The sequence below is a fragment of the Panthera leo genome, chromosome B3, assembly GCF_018350215.1.
Source record: "Panthera leo isolate Ple1 chromosome B3, P.leo_Ple1_pat1.1, whole genome shotgun sequence".
Classification (NCBI taxonomy): domain Eukaryota; kingdom Metazoa; phylum Chordata; class Mammalia; order Carnivora; family Felidae; genus Panthera; species Panthera leo.
The window spans coordinates 6023314-6042050 of NC_056684.1; the positions used below are offsets into that span (position 1 = coordinate 6023314).

At 43.3% G+C, this 18737-nt stretch overlaps 3 protein-coding genes across 23 annotated transcripts in view; 2 read left to right on the top strand and 1 right to left on the bottom strand.

The window, feature by feature from the left end:
* The window catches only part of WDR93 (WD repeat domain 93), a 49569-nt gene extending 45969 nt beyond the window's left edge, over positions 1–3600 (bottom strand). For 5 of the 12 annotated variants that reach the window (XR_006203329.1, XM_042940999.1, XM_042940990.1 and 2 more), the window contains exon 1: positions 3007–3526. The gene's annotated coding sequence lies outside the window, so the exon portion shown is untranslated. Of the gene's footprint in view, positions 1–2395; positions 2480–3006; positions 3527–3565 lie in introns of those variants that run through there. The other 7 variants (XM_042940994.1, XM_042940993.1, XM_042940991.1 and 4 more) reach the window with 6 other exon arrangements.
* A 126-nt stretch (positions 3601–3726) lies between these two features.
* The window catches only part of PLIN1 (perilipin 1), a 30067-nt gene continuing 15056 nt past the window's right edge, over positions 3727–18737 (top strand). For 3 of the 9 annotated variants that reach the window (XM_042941006.1, XM_042941003.1, XM_042941007.1), the window contains exons 1-2: positions 13878–13967; positions 15741–15874. The gene's annotated coding sequence lies outside the window, so the exon portion shown is untranslated. Of the gene's footprint in view, positions 3816–13877; positions 13968–13988; positions 15875–18737 lie in introns of those variants that run through there. The other 6 variants (XM_042941005.1, XM_042941009.1, XM_042941010.1 and 3 more) reach the window with 6 other exon arrangements.
* On the top strand, positions 3733–18187 carry PEX11A (peroxisomal biogenesis factor 11 alpha). Of its 2 annotated transcripts, XM_042941013.1 has the most exons (3): positions 3733–3815; positions 13852–13967; positions 15923–18187. In XM_042941013.1, the coding sequence occupies exons 1-3, from the start codon at positions 3760–3762 to the stop codon at positions 16492–16494; spliced, it is 744 nt and encodes a 247-aa protein (XP_042796947.1). In that variant the 5' UTR covers positions 3733–3759; the 3' UTR covers positions 16495–18187. The 2 variants fall into 2 exon arrangements, with proteins under 2 accessions (XP_042796947.1, XP_042796948.1); XM_042941014.1 differs by lacking the exon at positions 13852–13967 and having other exon boundaries at positions 3746–3815.

Genomic DNA, 18737 nt, shown 5'->3' on the forward strand with positions numbered 1-18737 from the left:
AGTCCACAGTCTGGGAGAAAACGGTTGCAGTTCATATATATGATAAATTACTTGTGTCCAGAATATTTTGCACATTCTTAAAACTCAGTAATAAGAAATGACTCAATTCTTTCAAATGGGCCAAAGGTTTGTGCACTTAACCAAAGAAGATATAACCGACGGACATGGGCACACGAAGAGATGTTCCATGTCATTAGTTAGTGAAATGGAAATTACAAGCACAATACATGTGTATTAGGATGCCTAAAGGTAAAAAGATCACACCAAGTGTTGTCAAGGATGTGGAGGACCCGGAATCCCTCCAACTACTGTTGGGAAGGTAAAATGGTACAATCAGTTTGGAAAACAGTTTAGTAACTTCTTAAAAAGTTAAACATATGGGGCGCCTGGGTGGCTCAGTCGGTTAAGCGTCCGACTTCGGCTCAGGTCACGATCTCATGGTCCGTGAGTTCGAGCCCCGCGTCGGGCTCTGGGCTGATGGCTCAGAGCCTGGAGCCTGCTTCCGATTCTGTGTCTCCCTCTCTCTCTGCCCCTCCCCTGTTCATCCTGTTCATGCTCTGTCTCTCTCTGTCCCAAAAATAAATAAACGTAAAAAAAAAAAAATTAAAAAAAAAAAAAAAGTTAAACATACTACCTACCCCTATAGCCAGTCATCCCACTCCTCAGTATGATATAAGGGAACTGAAAACACATCCACACATAGGCTTCTACATGAATGCTCATCATGGCTTTATTAGTAGGAGCCCCAAACTGGAAACAACAAATGTTTATCAATAGGCAAACAGATAAACTCCCAGACAGTCACATCCCATATTTAGTGGGCATACAAAATAGCACAGCCACTTTGGAAAATAGTCTGGCAGTTTCTCACAAAGTTGAACATTCACTCGTCCTATGATTCAGGAATTCCATTCCTACATATTACACAAGAAAAACTTAACATTTCATATGAAAATCTGTGCTATATTTATAGCACCTTTATTTATAATTGCCCCAAGCTAGAAACAACACATACTTCAGTGCGTGAAGAGTTAATGAACTATGGTAGGTCCATACAATGGAATACTAGTTAACAATAAAAAGTTATAAACTACTGATTATGCGAAGTGAAAAAAATCGGATAGAAAAAGCTACATACTACATGATTCAATTTGATATTGTGAAAAAGCAGAGTTATAGGTATGGAGAACAGACTATATAAATCTGTGTTTAGAAGCACCCTGTGCTCATCTTTATCATCTAATGTATCATTGTGTTGTGTTTACTATTTACTCGTGTCCCCCATTAACCTTTTACCTTAGGCTGAGAGCTTAGCACAGTGGTCGGGACATGGCTAACATTCAATAAATTTGCCTGCAGTATTGCCCTACCCTGGGACATAAATTTAGAGGATACTTCTGTCTCTCTCCCAAGCACTTCCCTCTGAAAAGGATGAGTAATTTGTGGGGCCAAGAGATTACACCCACCCAGAGCCTAGATGCACCCTTCTGGAGTCTAGACCGTGTTCAGGTACCTATACCCCTGAAGTTTACTGCCCAGATGATGCCAAGGCCTGCACAAACTTCTTTCCCAGCTTTCTCTTGAGGGCAGGCCCCAGATGCTAATGTGTGCACCCCTAGACGTGAAAGATGGCCAAGGCATGGCTATTTGCAGGGGCAGGGGCAGGGGCAGGGGCAGGGGCAAACTTGGATGTGGCTTGGAATACCCACACATTGCATGTAAGGCCCCTCTCAGTGATGTGAATGGCAGCCAGGAATGAGAAGAGAAGGGGTGTGGGAAAGGACCAGGGGGCCAGCTCTCCCCACAGTACCATATTCCAGCTGTGTTTCCAGGTATTCCAAGCAGCCCAAGAATTCCTTTTTTTAAAAATATAATTCATTGTCACGTTAGCTCACATACAGTGTATACAGTGTGCTCTTGGCTTTGGGAGTAGAGTCCCATGATTCATCGCTTACATACAACACCCAGTGCTCATCCCAACCAATGCCCTCCTCAATGCCCATCACCCATATTCCCACCTACCCTGCCCCCCCATCAACCCTGTTTTTTCTCTGTATTTAAGAGTCTCTTATGGTTTGCCTCCCTCCCTCTCTGTTTGAAACTATTTTTCCCCTTCCTTTCCCCCGTGGTCTTCTGTTAAGTTTCCCGAATTCCATATGAGTGAAAACATACGATATCTGTCTTTCTCTGGCTTATTTCACTTAGCAGAATTACCCTCCAGTTCCATCCACGTTGTTGCAAATGGCAAGATTTCATTCTTTCTCATTGCCAAGTAGTATCCCATTGTGTATATATACACACCACATCTTCTTTATCCATTCATCAGTTGAGGGACATTTGGGCTCTTTCCATAATTTGGCTATTGTTGAGAGTGCTGCTATAAACATTGGGGTACCTGTGCTCCTATGAATCAGTACTCCTGTATCCTTTGGATAAATTCCTAATAGTGCTATTGCTGGAGCCCAAGACTTCTGAATGTGACACTGGTAGAAGGTAGAAGACAAGATAGAAGAACAGAACATATCTAATGTGACAATTGGGTTACCTTGACTTAAAACTTTTAAATATTTAAACATATGGAATGTGTGGGGCGCCTGGCTGGCTCAGTCAGTGGAGCACAGGAGGCTTGATCTTGGGGTCATGGGTCTGAGCCCCACTTTGGGCACAGAGATTAGTTAAAAAAAAATCTTTGGGGCACCTGGGTGGCCCAGTTGGTTGAGCATTAGGTTCTTGATTTCAGCTCAGGCCATGATCTCACTGTTTGTGAAATCAAACCCCATATCAGGCTCTGCACTGACAGCACAGAGTCCACTTGGGATTCTCTCTCTCTGCCCCTCCCCCACTCTCTAAATAAATAAATTTAAAAAAATAAAATCTTTAATATTAATTAATTAATTAATTAATTAACATATGGTATGTGGGTCTCTATTTGTAGTCCTACCCCGGGGCCTGCAAATGTTAAGGGCAGGCCTGACAAAGGGAATAAAGATTACAAAAATAGCTCACCTTACTTTTTGATTACAGGGGGTACATTATAAAATTACTGCTATGGAAGGGGTGGGATTTCACATCTTCAGGCCCCAGAAAACTGCCATTCAGTGGTGCAGTTTCATCATAATTAACTTCTGCCTCCACTGTGTTCATGTTAGCCCTTCTAGGACTTCCTCAAGTAGCAATCTTCTTACAGTACTCAAGAAACCTAGCAGACAATTCTCTCACTTTACCCAGCTCTCCGTGCTAGAAACACATGCCACAAACTGGCTTATCTCTGCTCTAACCATTTCCTTCCCCAGACCTGGAGCTGCTGTTCCTCAAGGGAGACCGAGGCACAGAGGTGGGAAATGATGCGGCCCCAAAGACCCCAAGCAAAACCTGAAGGGAATCTGCATTCAGGATGCCACATGGGTTTTTCCTGAGTTCCCAGGGTCTCCGGGAAAGCCGGTGGCTGGGGAGACGGCCCCCCGTCCCGCAAAGCCCCCCTCTAGGAGACCCTAGATATCAAAGGGCGTCTGGGGACACGCGGGGAACCGCTGAACCCCAGCCCAAATGCCGAGCTTCCGCTCACCTGCGCCGGCAGCTTGGCGTCGCCTTAGTAACCGCCACTTCCGGCCGCCACCGGAAGTCCGCGAAGTCCCTGGTCGGAAGGCGCGTCCGCCCCCACGGGGGCGGGGAGACTCAATCTGTCCCGCGGGGGACCCGGCGACACCTTGGAGGACTCGAGACTGCGCCGCGGGTGGCACGTGGCCTCGGCTGGGCGTCATGGATGCCTTCACCCGCTTCACCAACCAGACCCAGGGCCGGGACCGACTCTTCAGGTGAGTCAGGAGCCCGCGGCCTTCACTCCTTCCCGGTGCCACAACCCGAGCTGGTCCCGTGTGGTTCGGCCCCGGAGGAGGGACCGAGTTCGTTTCTGGAGCCGCTCTCCGGCCCCTCTCTGGCACTCTGCGGGACCCCGGCGGAGCCTCCTCCCGGCAGCCTCCGAGGCCCTCACCGTGGTGGACCAGTCCCCCAGCCCTCTTTTTTTTTTTCAAGTAATCACTACACCCACCATGGGGTTCGAACTCACACCCCCCAGGATCAAGAGCCCCACGCTCCACCGCTACACCTGAGCCAGCCAGGTGTCCCCGCCAGGACTTTTTTTTTTTTTTTTTAATGTTGATTTTTGAGATAAAGAGAGCACAAGCAGAGGAGGGGCAGAGAGAGAGAGAGAAACAAAGAATCTGAAAAAGGCTACAAGGCTCCAGGCTGCCAACGCAAAGCCCCAACTCAGGGCTCGAACCCACAAACTGAGATCATGACCTGAGCTCAAGTCCCAAGTTGGAGGTTAACCGACTGAGCCACTCAGCACTGCCCCATCTCCCCATCCCCCACCGCCACCCCCCACCAGGAATTTTATAAGATGAACTTTGGGTTGGCATTTGTGGCCAGGGAAGCCAACCCCTTGGCTGTGGTTTCAAATACCCCATAAAACGCTTATGGAGACACAGAAATTGTATTTATCTTTTATCATCGTCCTGCCTACCTCATTGAGATTGTAGGGAAGGAACAATTCTTCCTCTACCTTCAAGGTCTTTCAGCCAGCCAAAGAATTAAATTTACACAAAACAGGTTCACAGGAGGAAAAATCAAAAAACAAAACAATCAAGGATGTGTGCACAGTGGCTGGTATTGAGACCTGAAGAAATGACCAAGGCAGGGATTTTTTTCTTCTTTTGAGACACAGAGACAATACATTTATGAGGAATTGACAGGATAAAGAAAGCAGGTGTTTGGAAACTTCAGTTAGGAGGGAATCCTAAACAGAATTTAGGCTGAGTTGGTAGGGTTAGAAAAAAAGTAACCAGGTTCGTTTCTGAAGCTTTCTCTGTTTTGAAGTCCCTATCTCTGGCGACAAGGATGTCCTTTTACTTCCTTAGTACAGGGAGGGTATTTTGCACATGGAAGATGTGTTTCCGGCTTTCTGGGTGACAGAGGAGTCTCTGAACCGCTGTTTCTTAAGTAATTTTTATTTAATCTGTATGCCAAAGTGGCACATTTTGGGGTGGCCTACCCTTGGCCTCTACAGTTCCCTTTTCTGAAACTTCCCTGGACGTTTTCTTGCTTTAAAACTTGAGCTGAGGGGCGCCTGGGTGGCTCAGTCGGTTGGGCGTTCGACTTCGGCTCAGGTCATGATCTCACGGTCCGTGAGTTCGAGCCCCGTGTCGGGCTCTGTGCTGACAGCTCGGAGCCTGGAGCCTGCTTCGGATTCTGTGTCTCCCTCTCTTTGACCCTCCCCTGTTCATGCTCTGTCTCTCTCTGTCTCAAAAATAAATAAAAAATTTAAAAAAAAAAAAAAAAAAAAAAGTTGAGCTGATAAATTGTCCCGTCTGCTTGAACCAGTGTCTTAGTTCTGAGGATAGGTCGTTTTAGTTAAACTCACTTCGGGAGGCGGCGATACAAGTGTGTTCTCACAGTTAGGCCTGTGGTTCAATTATCCGGGTAATAAATAAGGCCTCTCTCTGGAAATTAAAAGAAAAATAATGACCAGTGATTGGATCAAGTTGTAAAACCAGTTTCTGAGTCCTGAATGTAGCCAGTCCAGAGGGTTTCTAGTTGTCACGCCGAAAGCATGTTTACATAAAGTGAGGGCAGGCAGTGGCAATCTGGTGGAGTTTCTTGGTTTGTAACTTGAGTGTCTCTGGTGATCATTTCGCGTGGCCCATAGAGCACCAGGCACGAAGATCGTTTATGTATGAGCTTTTTCTGAAGTGCTCATCAAGTTGTTCATACTCAGTTTGCAGGGCTTCGGGGAAAAGCGTGGTCTTAGTTATCAGATGATTTCAAGTCAAACAGATAGAAAATATCAAAAATAATAGTTTGGAGAATTGTAGCCAAGCATTGGAAGAAACTAAAAGGAAATCAGGATCTAGTCCAGTTTATAATGAATTGTATTTGAATCTAATATCCACAGAGGTGTGTTACTGAGACATTTTTTTTTTCCCATAATCACCTTCATTTTACTAGAGATAGCCAAATTAAGACTAATTTCTTTGCCAAATGAATCTAGTTTGGATAAACTTGGCCTGATGATTTACATAAGTACAGCAAAAATAGTGATTAATCACACAGGCTCTTTTAAATCCAGGGCCAGCTGGGTGGCTCAGTCAGTTGAGCATCCAACTTGGGCTCAGGTCATGATCCCACGGTTCATGAGTTTGAGCCACACCCTGGGCTGTGTTCTGACAGCTTGGAGCCTGGCGCCTGCTTCGGATTCTGTGTCTCCCTCCCCCCCCCCCCCCTCTTAAAAATAAACATTAAGAAGAAAAACACTTAAATCTGCTGTTGAACTTTAAACAGCCTCTTGAGGCCAGAAGCCAAGCCAAATACTTGCCATCAGACTTCACCTGTAATACCTATAGGTTAAAGTTCATTATTCTCTTCTTGAGGTCCCCCAAATACCCTGAGGTTCTTGCACCCGCCAGGAAGTGACCTCCTTTACTCACCTGGTGAGAGGCTCCTGCTGGGAGCCCTGCAAGCAAGGTATTAGGCTCTTCTTCCAAAAGGCTTTACTGGCTCCATATGATCACCATTAGTGCCTTAAAACTTTCTAGCCATATCTGAATTTATGCCTGTCTCCCAAATGTGACATTCCAGTCAAAGCCTTGGTAATATAACCAGTGTTTCTAACCATGTCCTGTGCAAGGAGAACAAACTCTCATTGAACTTACCCAAATAAATATGTTGTCAAAAAAACATAAGAATTCAATGAGAGTTTTTGAATTCTAGAGGGATCAGACAGGGAGAAAAAGATAAATTGTTGTGAATCATAGCTTAAGAGAAAAACTTTTCTTAAATCTGGAAAAACAAAACATTAAAAGTCAGTATTTCAAACAAAAATGTCATTAAACTTATAATTATCCTCCTCAGTTCGTTTATGTTATTCTTGATCTGCTTAAATTCAGTTTTTCCTTTAGTTCCAGACATTCTTACCCAGTTCAGTTTTATGATCTTAAAATTATCAGAACCCTGCATTTGTCAAAATTCCTTTTTATGAATCTCTCAAGATGAAACGCATTTGCAGGAAGCTTTTGGAGAAGCATCCAAGTAAAGTATTAACTGTCTGTAAATGCTAAAAGAATTAAAAATGGCCATGGTTACAGATCTGCTTAGAGTTTGTCAGGGAGCAAGAATTCCTGTCCACTCAGAGGTCCTTCTAGAATCAAATTGACATGAGACAGATTAACAGGAAAAAAATCAAATTTGATAATGGGGATCCACGTAGACATGGAAATTCCAAAGGCAGGCAAGATGAGGTATATATGTCATTCTGAACTAAGGAGAAGGGATAGGGGTCTGGGGCTTCAGAGGAAAGGAATGTACTTTTACAGTGTGGTAAGAACAGATGTTTGGTAATTTGACGTTTGCCCTACGGTACAGATGGGTCATTCAGATAAGGGTCATTCAGATAAAATGTATCTTTGCTAATCACCCTTATTCTGGGAAAGAACCTCAATTTGGATTCTACGTAGTTAAGGAAGGGGCAGAAGTTTCCCTTGAGCCCACAGGGTCTCAAGTGCCTTCAGCTCAAAATAATCCACATGCCAAAGGGGTACATTTTGGGGGGACCTGTCATGAACCCCTTTAAGTTCATTACAGTGCAACTGACAAGGAAACTTATTTCTGTGACATCTAACACTTCAAGATAGTTCTATACCAGTACATATCAGATTTCTAGGAGTTTCATATAATTTCTAGAACACATATCTTAGTAATATATATCTATACAAATGTAATTTAAGAGGGTTTAGTATCACTTACTTGACAATGCTTCTCATGTAATTTAACACAACAAATAAACCTAATTAATGTAATAGCTCCTTTTTATAAAAGGAGACCAAATATTTTGAAATGTTCCATGGACCCTCTGGAACATTTCAGTTAAGTTGTAGACTTGATTTTAGAATTTGATGTTGGGAAGTTTGTCAAAAAATATCAAAACATTTGATTAAATAAGATCACAGATCATGATGAAACAATATCAATTTAGCTAAAGTGACAATAAAATTTTTTTTAATGTTTATTTATTTATTTTTGAGAGAGAGCACAAGCAGGGGAAGGGCAGAGAGACAGGGAGAGAGAGAATCCCAAGCAGGCTCCCTGCAGTCCACACAGGCCTCACTGTCCTTGAAGTGCCCGACACAGGGCTCGATCTCACGAACCATGAGATCATGGCCTGAGCCGAAATCAAGAGTCAGACGCTTAACTGACTGAGCCACCCAGGCAATAAAAAATTTTAAAGACAAATACAAAGGGTTACATAGTTGTAAGCAAAACTTAGCTTTTTTAGTATTAAGAAGACTCAGTTTTTTTGAATAATCAAAGATCTGATAAAGACAAAGCATTGAATCTTTGTTTTTCTAGGCAGATTACATGAAAGGTAAAAAACTCTTTACAATTTCTTATAAAAAGCAAACCAATAACCTAAGAAAACTTCTTCCTTTCATTTTATTTCATTTCATGTCAATTCCAGTATAGTTAATAGAGTGTTATGTTAGTTTCAGGTGTACAATATAGTGATTCAATGGTTCCATATATTACTGAGTGCTCATCAAGATAAGTGTGCACTTAATCCCCTTCATCTATTTTACCCATCCCTCCACCCACCTCCCCTCTGGTTACCATCGGTTTGTTTTCCGTAGTTAAGAGTCTGTGTTTTGGTTTGTCTTTTCTGTCTCTCTCTCTCTCTGTCTCTCTCTCTCTCTTTTGTTTCTTAAATTCCACATATGAGTGAAATCGTATGGTATTTGGCTCTGGCTTATTTCACTTAACATCATACTGTCTAGATTCCCCCCAGGTTGTTGCAAATGGCAAGATTTCTTTTTTTTTTTTTTTTATGGCTGAGTGATATTCCATTGTGTGTGTGTGTGTGTGTGTGTGTGTGTGTGTGTGTGTGTGTGTGTGTGTGTTTGTCTCCTTTAACCTATTGATGGGCACTGGGTTGCTTCCATAATTTAGCTATTGTAAATAATGCAGTAAACATAAAAGTACATATATCTTTTCAAATTAGTGTGTTTGTATTCTTTAGGTAAATACTCAGTAGTGGAATTACTGCATCATATAGTAATTCTATTTTTAATTTTTTAAGGAACCTCCATACTATTTTCCACAGTGCGTGCCTGTACCACTTTGCATTGCATTCCCACCAACAGTGCAGAAGACTTCCTTTTTCTCCACATCCTCAACACTTGTTTCTGAAAACTTCTACCTTTTGAAAGAGAAAAATTCTAATTTTGCACCAGTATACTTTTGATATTAAAACTCTTTTTTTTTTTTAAATATGTATTTATTTGGAGGGAGAGCGCAAGTGGGAGAGGGGTAGAGAGACAGGGGACAGAGGATCTGAAGCAGGCTCTGGGCTGACAGACTGACAGCAGTGAACCCGATTTGGGTATCGAACTCACAAACAACGAGATCATGACCTGATCAGAGGACACTCAACCAACTGAACCACCCAGGTGCCCCTTAAAACTCATTGTTAGATAAGTTTATTTTAATCTTAGCCAGTACTGACCACATATAAAATTTGTTTTCAAAGGTTCCTTTTCCCTAAACTTTCTACAACCTTTTTTTTTTTTTTTTTTTTAATATTCAGATTTTTGTCGTAAGTTTTCCCTCTTTAAATGATTAGCCTCACTTTAGGATAAAAAATTTTTTTGCCCCCCAAAAATGTATTTCCGTTCTTCATACTTTTTCTTACCAAAAACATACATTTTACTTTCCTTGAAAGTTGTTTCTTTTATTATTTAAAACATTTTTTTAAATTTTTATTTATTTTTAATTTTTTTAATGTTTTTATTTATTTTTGAGACAGAGAGAGACAGAGTGTGAGGAGGGGAGGGGCAGAGAGAGAGGGAGACACAGAATCCGAAGCAGGCTCCAGGCTCTGAGCTGTCAGCACAGAGCCCGACGCGGGGCTCGACGCAGGGCTCGAACTCACGGACTGTGAGATCATGACCTGAACCGAAGTTGGACGCTTAACCGACTGAGCCACCCAGGTGCCCCTAACACATTTTTTTAATGTTTATTTATTTTTGAGAAAGAGAGAGAGTGCAGGCAGGGGAGGGGCAGAGAAAGAGGGAGACACAGAATCTGAAGCAGGCTCCAGGCTCCGAGGTGCCAGGACAGAGCCTGACACGGGGCTCAAACTCACAAACTGCGAGATCATGACCAGAGCCAAAGTCGGACGATTAACCGACTGAGCCACCCAGGCGCCCCTGTATTTTATTTATTTTTTAAAGTTTATTTATTTTGAGAGAGAGCGTGTGCTAAGGGGGGAGGGGTAGAAGAGAGAGAATCCCAGGCAGGCTCTGCGTTGACAGTGCAGTAGCTGATACAGCACTTGACCAGCGCTTGACTGTGAGATCTCATGAGCTGTGAGATCATGACCTAAGCTGAAATCAAGAGTTAAGATGTTTGACTGAGCTACCCAGCACCTCTAAAGTTTGTATGTTAAAGAATGGGTCTTAGGTCCTAAAGCGGATGGGGATAGAAAATTTGTATCATAGAGGCATAGAGAAGGTATCCAAGTTTTTTCTAAAGTGGGCTTTTTTAAAGATTTTTTTAAAATTTAAGTTTATCTTAGAGAGTGAGCAAGCAGGGGAGGGGTAGAGAGAGAGGGAGACAGAGAGAATCCCAACCAGGCTCTGCACTGTCAGCACAGACCCTGACGTGGGGCTCGAACTTATGTACCACGAGATCATGGCTGGTCATGGGCCGAAATCAAGACCCAGATGCTTAACCAACTGAGCCACCCAGGTGCCCCTCCTATGGTGGGCTCTTTGGGACATACTGGTCTCTTACTAGAGTTGCTAGAGCCTGAGCATAATATTCTTTTTAGCAGATTTTATTTTATTTAAATGTTTAAGTTTTATTTTATTTAAGCTTTTAAATTTAAATTTTTAGTTAAATTTAATTTTATTTAGAATTTATTTTATTTTTATTTTTTATGGAAGCAGTTTATATTTTATTTATTATTATTTTATTGTTTATTTTTGAGAAGCAGTTTATATTTTATTTATTATTATTTTATTAATGTTTATTTTTGAGAGAGAGAACACACAAGAAGGGGAGGGGCAGACAGAGAGAGGAAGACACAGAATCTGAAGTAGGCTCCAGGTTCTGAGCTGTCAGTGGAGAGCCAGATGTGAGGTTCCAACTCACCAGATGCAGGGCTCAAACTCATGAACCATGAGTTCATGACCTGAGCCGAAGTCAGACACTCAACCTATGAACCACCCAGGTGCCCCCAAAGCAGCTTATATTTTAAAAAGTTGCCCCTGCTTTTTTCTTCAGTCTCAGGCTATCTTAGGCCGTGTTCACATTTTGAAGACACGGTAAGAGTCTTAACTCTGAGGGACAGAGAAGGAATACAGGTTGATTTTTTTTTTCCTTAAGAGATTTTTAGCTAAAATAGGAAATAATTCATGCCTTTGTAAAGTCTATGTAAAGCATTTATATAAAAGCCTTCTTTTTGAGTGAGGAGGTCTTTTACTTCTTAGTACAGGGAGGGAGGGTATTTTTCACATGGGAGATGTGTTTCCTACTTTCTGGGGGACAGAGGAGGGGCTGAGTGTCCTTGTACCGTTGTTTCTTAAGTGAATTGTTTAAAATAATCATTATAGCAAAGTGGCACATTTTGGGGCAGCCTGCCCTTGGCCCCTGCAAGACACTGAGTGTGAAATAGTTTTGTGAACTGTGGAACAGAGCACAGTCTGGAGAGCACCTCTAAGATACATGCCATGCTACGGAAAATCCTAAGCAGAGATAGTGCTTTAATCCTAATTAAGTCATGATGTTTCTTTTAGAAATTTGGTTGATTCTTACTCAATAAAAAAAAAAAAAAAAAAAAAGAATAGTTACGGTTGAGGTTTCGACAGCATTCCCTTCTCTTCTGGGTGTACAGGTACTAATACAGACAGTCCAATAAGACTAGCCCCAATACTGGGACTTTCGGAAGCTGACTTTATGCCAGGTACTGTTCTCAGTGCATCACAGCTGTACATTCATTTAACCCTCATTACTACTCTAAGAGGTAGATACTCTGAATTATTCCCCTTTCGCAGACAGGGAGACCGAAGCAGAAGGTTAATAGGTCCTAAGTGGCAGCGCTGAGATTTAAATCCACACAGTTGATTCCAATGCCCACCATTTTAACGGCCAGCCCATACTACTGTTGTAATTCATTTGATGGGCTTTTTTAATGATCGCATTGTATGTGAGCTTCATTAAAATAGAAGCCTTCAATTTCAGTGCACTTGGAATGTGCCCTGCAAGGTTTATCAGTGAGGTTGGTTAATAAAATAATTGTTCGGATGTACTTTTCTGTAAGATCTGAGATCTCTAGTATTCATTTCCCGATGCCCTTGGTGATCCATGGCTCCTGTGAACAAACTGGCATTCACAAAATACTACCTTGGTTTTGGATGCATTCCTGTTTTTCGACCAGGTCTGAGAAAGGGGGACCCATTGCCGTGACTGGCTTGAGCCCTCTAGCCAGGAAGCTACTTTAAAAAAAATTTTTTAATGTCTATTTATTTTTGAGACAGAGCACGAGTGGGGAAGGGGCAGAGGGAGAGGGAGACACAGAATCTGAAGCAGGCTCCAGGCTCTGAGCTGTCAGCACAGAGCCCAATGCAGGGCTCGAACCCACGACCTGTGAGATCATGACCTGAGCTGAAGTCAGACACTTAACTGACTGAGCCACCCAGGCACCCTGGAAGCTACTTTAAAAAGGAGAGACAAAAAGATATTCTTTTTACTTCATCCTCAATAACAAGTTTACCGTTTTGGAAAATGTGCCACATTTTTATTGAGAATAATATTTGTAGCCTAAAGGGATTCAAATGCAGTTACAGAACTGTAGGAAACAGGCACCTACTTTGTTAATAGGCTGCCAAATGCATTTAGATGTTTGATTATGTGATATAAAATTTCTCGTGTGTTAGTAAGGCATTATTATTTGTAGTCATAACAATAATCACTTTATTGAATATTTAGTATTAAATAGTCTATATATAAAACACTAGTTTTGAAAGACAAACATAAAAATATATCTAGGCTTATTCACGTATTGGTGTGTATTTGATCCTTTTCTAAAAAATTAAGCAATGTGGGGCATCTGGGTGGCTCAGGCTGTTGAGCGTCTGACTTCAGCACAGGTACTGATCTCATGGTTCGTGAGTTTGAACCCCCTGTCGGGCTCTGTGCTGACAGCTCAGAGCCTGGAGCCTGCTTCTGATTCTGTATCTACCTCTCTCTCTGTCCCTCCCCAGTTGCACTCTGTCTCTCTGTCTCTCTCTCAAAAATAAGTGAACATTAAAAAAATTTTTTTTTTAATTAAGCAGTGTGCAAACAACTTTTCATTTGGTTCTGGTTTGAGTGTGTGTCCTATTAGATAAGTATTTGGTTAACTACATGATAAAAAGTTCATTTTAGGAATCTGAAAAGTCACTATACAGGAGAAAATAAAGAATGTGAATCTTTGCAGACTTGACCTGGGGGAGATTTTTGGGCAGTTCACCACTTTGGCTCTATCCATTTCTCTGTGCCAGCAAAAGGCGTTTTGGGGGGCTGCTCACCGTAACTGCAGAGTTCCCTTTCATCACCTTTGTGTCACATTTGCATCACATGCTGTATCTACCCTTTGGCCCTGTGGGGTCACTGTTGCAGAATTATGCTCTTGTAAGAACTGCTTATGTGAGAAATTGTCTTGGAAACTTTGCTTTTAGCAACACACATTTCTCCTTTCTTTGCTTCATGAATCAAATTTTATTTGGTTTATCAATCATTCTCATTTTTTGTTTTCCATTTCAGAGCCACTCAGTACACATGCATGTTGCTTAGATATTTGTTAGAGCCTAAAGCTGGCAAAGAGAACGTGGTAATGAAGCTCAAGAAACTGGAGTCCAGTGTGAGCACTGGCCGTAAATGTAAGTACCCTGTCTCTTGAGGGACAGTGGCTCCTGGTTTCGAATCGTCAGACCTTGTCATTTACAAAATACTCTGTAGATCATTCATTACTAATCAATCAAGTTTTTTGATGAGGTTGACCAGTAAGGCTGCCCTCATGAGATGACAGGCCAAGAAGATTGAAGTTTTGCTGCAGACCATTCACAGACACCCTGCAGACATGCAGTGTATTAGCTCAGCTGTAGTTCTTAGAATTACACAATGTTTTGGCAATCCCTGACATGAGCTTCCGGCTCTTGGAAGGCCTTTGTGTTCTCTAGAACAGAATAGCTTGCCTTTTCCTTGCCTTTTCCCTTCTTCTCTGGAGGAATTACTAGAGGAAACGGTTAAGGTGGATCTCGGACTGTTTGTGGAGTGGTTTCACGTTCAAGGCAAAAGTGAAGTCCGTGTTTTGTACTCATCTGATTTGCTTTAATAATAAAGCGTACTGGGAAACCCATCCTTCTAATAACAGTCGCATGGCTGAATCTTAGTGGTTTGATGAGAATCAGATATTGCTACAGTAGGTAGACAGAGGTGTTAGAATGGAATGTAGAAATCAGATGTTGATCAGTTATTTTGGAGCACCTGCTTTAGGTATAGTTCTGAGCTTTCTGAAAGAACTAAGATTACACGGTGTAAATAATGGTGTAAGATTTAGTGCCAAATATATTGGCTAGGATAGAGGAAAAGAAAGGTTTGGGAGGAGGTGGAACTTGAGGTGTGGCTAGAGAGAGTGGGAAGGAGAGCCTTCTTGAAGGGTGATTTCCTCCGTGAAGGCTCAAAACTGTTCATGAGCAAACTGTTGTATTGGAAGGTCAATGAGAAACGAGTTTGACAGAGAAAAGACTTCAGTTGTCCAGCAGAGGGATGTTGGAAGGTAGGGTGAGCTTTTCTGGATGGCTTTGAAGGGTAGGATTAGAAGTTCTCAGATTCTTTAGTGTGTCAGAGCTCACTAGTCTCCGAGGTGCAGGAAAGACTTACCCAAGGTCATTCAGCTAGCTAGTGCAAGAGCCAGAACTGGAACCCAGGATTACTCATTACATATTCTGTTTTGTGTTATTGTTGACACAGTAATCCCAGGCATTCTTCTGAGGTAAGTCTCTTGAGGGTAGCTACTTGTGAACGTTTGCTCAGTCTAAGATAGAGTCCTTTAATGAAGGTACAGGTACTTCTTTTGGATGGTCCATAACGTTTAGGATCATAACTCATTCTGAGCAGGTGCTCGGTAAATACTTGTCGATTGATACATCCCAGATTCATCGAATTACATGCTCAGATAAGGATATGCCTCACAGTGGTTGATTTCATTCGACTAGGAACACTTTCCGTAGCCACTACATCCTGCCGTCTCTACTTTGTCTTCTTGACAGTAGGGAGCTGAAGAGGGTTTGAACCACAGAGATGGCAAGATGATAACGGCGTTTTATAAAAAAGCAAATCTTTTGTCTGGAAAGTAAGTAAAATCTGAGGCATCAGACTCTCCAAATGAATACTGGCATCTGGGTCAGAGAAATGCCCACAGTGAATTAAAGCTTCGTATGTGAAAATAATAATAATAGTCGCAGTAATGGTACAGCTAGACTTCCTGTGATCGTAGTACTTTTCTCCTAAAGACGTACAGCTGGTAATATTCAGACGTCACAATCCACACTCGTGATTGACCTTGCCTAAAGTATATCGTAAGCCACTGTTAAGGTATCCACTGGAATGGAGGTGATAAATTTAAAGTCACTGTCTTCTGTGCCTTCCAGAATCATTTTCCGTGTCCTTCGTGTACTGTAAAGTCCTTCCTTATTCCCGAACAAAGACTGAGCCTCACATGGCAGCCACCTGTCAAGACACCAGTGCTGGCCCCTCACCCTGAGGCAGGGATTCTGCCTTCATGGTACATACCAATTAAATATTTGTTAACTGTTGCGGGTTCCTCTTGCAGGGTTCAGGCTGGGCAACGTGGTCCATGCCATACAGGCGACTCAGCAGAGCATTCACGCCACTGCCCTGGTGCCCCGCCTCTGCCTCACGTTAGCCAACTTGAACCGCGTGGTTTATTTCATCTGCGATACCATCCTCTGGGTGAGGAGCGTAGGGCTCGCCTCGCACGTTAACAAAGAGAAATGGCGAATGTGGGCTGCCCGCCATTACTGCTGTTCTCTCCTGCTGAGCCTGGCCAGGGATCTGTACGAAATCTCCCTGCAGATGGAACAGGCAGCACGAGACGGGGCAGAGAGGGAGAAATCACCACCTCAGGACCCTCCGGGGTACAGCGTGGCCGACGAGGAGACAGAGTGGCTCCAGTCCTTTCTCCTTCTCTTGTTCCGGTCTCTGCGGAAGCATCCTCCCTTGCTCCTGGACACGGTGAAGAACTTCTGCGATATCTTGAACCCCTTGGACCAGTTGGGGATCTATAAGTCCAATCCTGGCATCATTGGACTCGGAGGCCTTGTGTCGTCTCTAGCAGGCATCGTCATTGTGGCGTATCCTCACATGAAGCTGAAGACGCAGTGAAGCGGTTTCGGGCTCGAGACTGGCACCTGCTTTAAAAGACGCCGTCTCAAGATGGACATCTGCGTGAGGCGCAGACCATGTCAGACTGTGCTTAAAGACGGGTTCTTGTGAGCGTTTAGTGACCAGTGATGTGAGCAAGGGCGGGGCCAAGAGTGGAGAAGGGGACTGCATGAAGATTTACACGTGTTTTTTAGAGTGCTGGAGTGACTTCTGAATTTCCGAGTATTTCCCTTTCATCTAACATTTATTGAGCCTCTCTCGTGCTCATAGCGGGAGCTTACTGTCTACCGAATATATAAAAATTAGAAAAGGCCCAAAGCACTGAACACTAATGCACCGTGACTTTGGGGCCGAGAACCTCACTTCCGTAGATCTGCTGCTCAGCTGTCTCTCAGATCTAGTAGGAGCCTCTTGTTCCTCTGATCGGTTACCAGCCCCGCCCCCCGCCTCTGCATAGATCCCCATGCCAGGGTGCAGGGGGCTGGGCTGACGGCCTTGCATCACTGCACTCCTGTCCTTCCTCTGTCCACAAGGAGACTCAGAAACGCATCAGCCACCTTCGTGGTATAAACTGTGACTTCAGGTAGTGAGTGAGTAAGCAAAAATCAGAAGCACATAGAAAGGACTGAGGTAAAAAATAATGTGCATGAGAGGTGCCTGAGTGTCTCAGTTGAGCATCTGACTCTTGATTGCAGCTCAGGTCATGATCCCAGGGTTGTGGGATCGAGCCTTGCACCAGGCTCCATGCTGAGGATGAAGCCTGCTTAAGATTTTCTCCCTCTCCCTCTGTCCTTCTCTCCCACTCACACTCTCTCTCTAAAATTAAAAAAAAAAAATTCTTTTTTTAATATGGAAGGTCACGGTGGGCGCCTGGAGGTAGTAGCCTGTGACAGATGAGGAAACTGAGGCTAAAAAAGTGAGGCCAGCGTTTCGGCTTTCAGACTCCCAGTCCAGGGTTCTTTCCATTATATTTCATTGCCTTCCTGGGTGAGTGGAAGTGTGAGACTCTCCAGAATCCTGTGCGAAAAGGCTTTTTTCGAACTTTGTTAGTCATTGGTTCACATAAAAATTAAAACTATAGCTAGATTTATCAGCTGGATTGTCGTATTTAAAGCCATATAATCATTTGGGCACTGCTACGTTGTCATCAAAGTGTACGCAGTTAAGAACTTTTTGGGAATACTCTGAATGTGGGAATGCCATAATTTTCTATGATAAATCAGACCTCCTGTGTGTGGGGAGGTTGGGGGGTGGGAAAGAGCAATAAGGGACCAGTGACAAGGCCGTTTATTCGTGTCCTATTTCCCGTCTTGGGTGTTGAGCTGTGATTGCAGATCCTCCGATTTGAGGGCAGTGAGATAGCAAAATAGGATGCCATCAGGCAGGAGGCCGGTGTCAGTCCTGCCAGTAGAGCCGTTTCACTTACCTGAACGGAAATGAGAAAAGAAACGTGCACTAAATTTCCCAGGAATGTGAATGAGATTCTTAAAAACTAGACTCAGGTCCTTGGCTCTCTTATTTTTAAAGTGATTGATCAAGATAACGGGATTTGAGAAGACACTTGGGGAATTTTAAGAGAAATGAAAGCTGCTAGGTCAGGGCAAGTAAAAAGTTTAAGTAACCAATTCTACTTTGTCCAGATCCTTTGCTGTCATAGATTACTTATGTCTAATAAATTGCTAGACAAAACAGACTCCTGACTCTGTGAATGTGTTCTGGGAATGAGGAAGAGCGAAAAGAAAGCCAATCCGGAGACGATCAGAGTGGACACGGTAGAGAGGGCTCCGGTACAAGGAGCTCCCGCCTGGAAGGTCCAGGCTGAGGAGGAGGGTGAAGAACGACTTAGGTTGGAACGTCTGGGTTGAAAGACCACTAGGATGATCTCCTCCGGGACAGGGTCTTCTGGACCAGCTCTGCCAGGTGGTGGTCTGGCTTCTGCCTGGAGAAGTGGGGCTCGAATCTGCGGTCGCCTGTCACCGTGGCGTCCTGCTTGCTGCTTTTGTCCTCTGCACTTCAGCGTGAGCGATGGGGAGTTTGGGAAATGCCATCTCTTCTAGAATGTGTGAAAACCTGAATGGTACCCCAGAACCTCCCTCTCTGCGTTTTTCTTGCTTCTAACTAACCATCCCCACCTCCAAGCCTCCACATTCATGAGGGATTCTGAAGACCAAAGACATTCATTCCTAATAGACGCACAGAACAACTGAACATTGTTCCCTGAGAATTAGCTCAACAACGAATGT

What these genes read in the sequence shown, in the direction of transcription:
- PEX11A (XM_042941013.1), top strand. Translation starts at nt 3,760, where the DNA reads ATGGATGCCTTCACCCGCTTCACCAACCAGACCCAGGGCCGGGACCGA. An exon ending in GGCCGGGACCGACTCTTCAG is followed by an intron (nt 3,816 to 13,851) that starts GTGAGTCAGGAG and finishes TTTCCATTTCAG; the next exon opens with AGCCACTCAGTACACATGCA. An exon ending in TGTGAGCACTGGCCGTAAAT is followed by an intron (nt 13,968 to 15,922) that starts GTAAGTACCCTG and finishes TTCCTCTTGCAG; the next exon opens with GGTTCAGGCTGGGCAACGTG.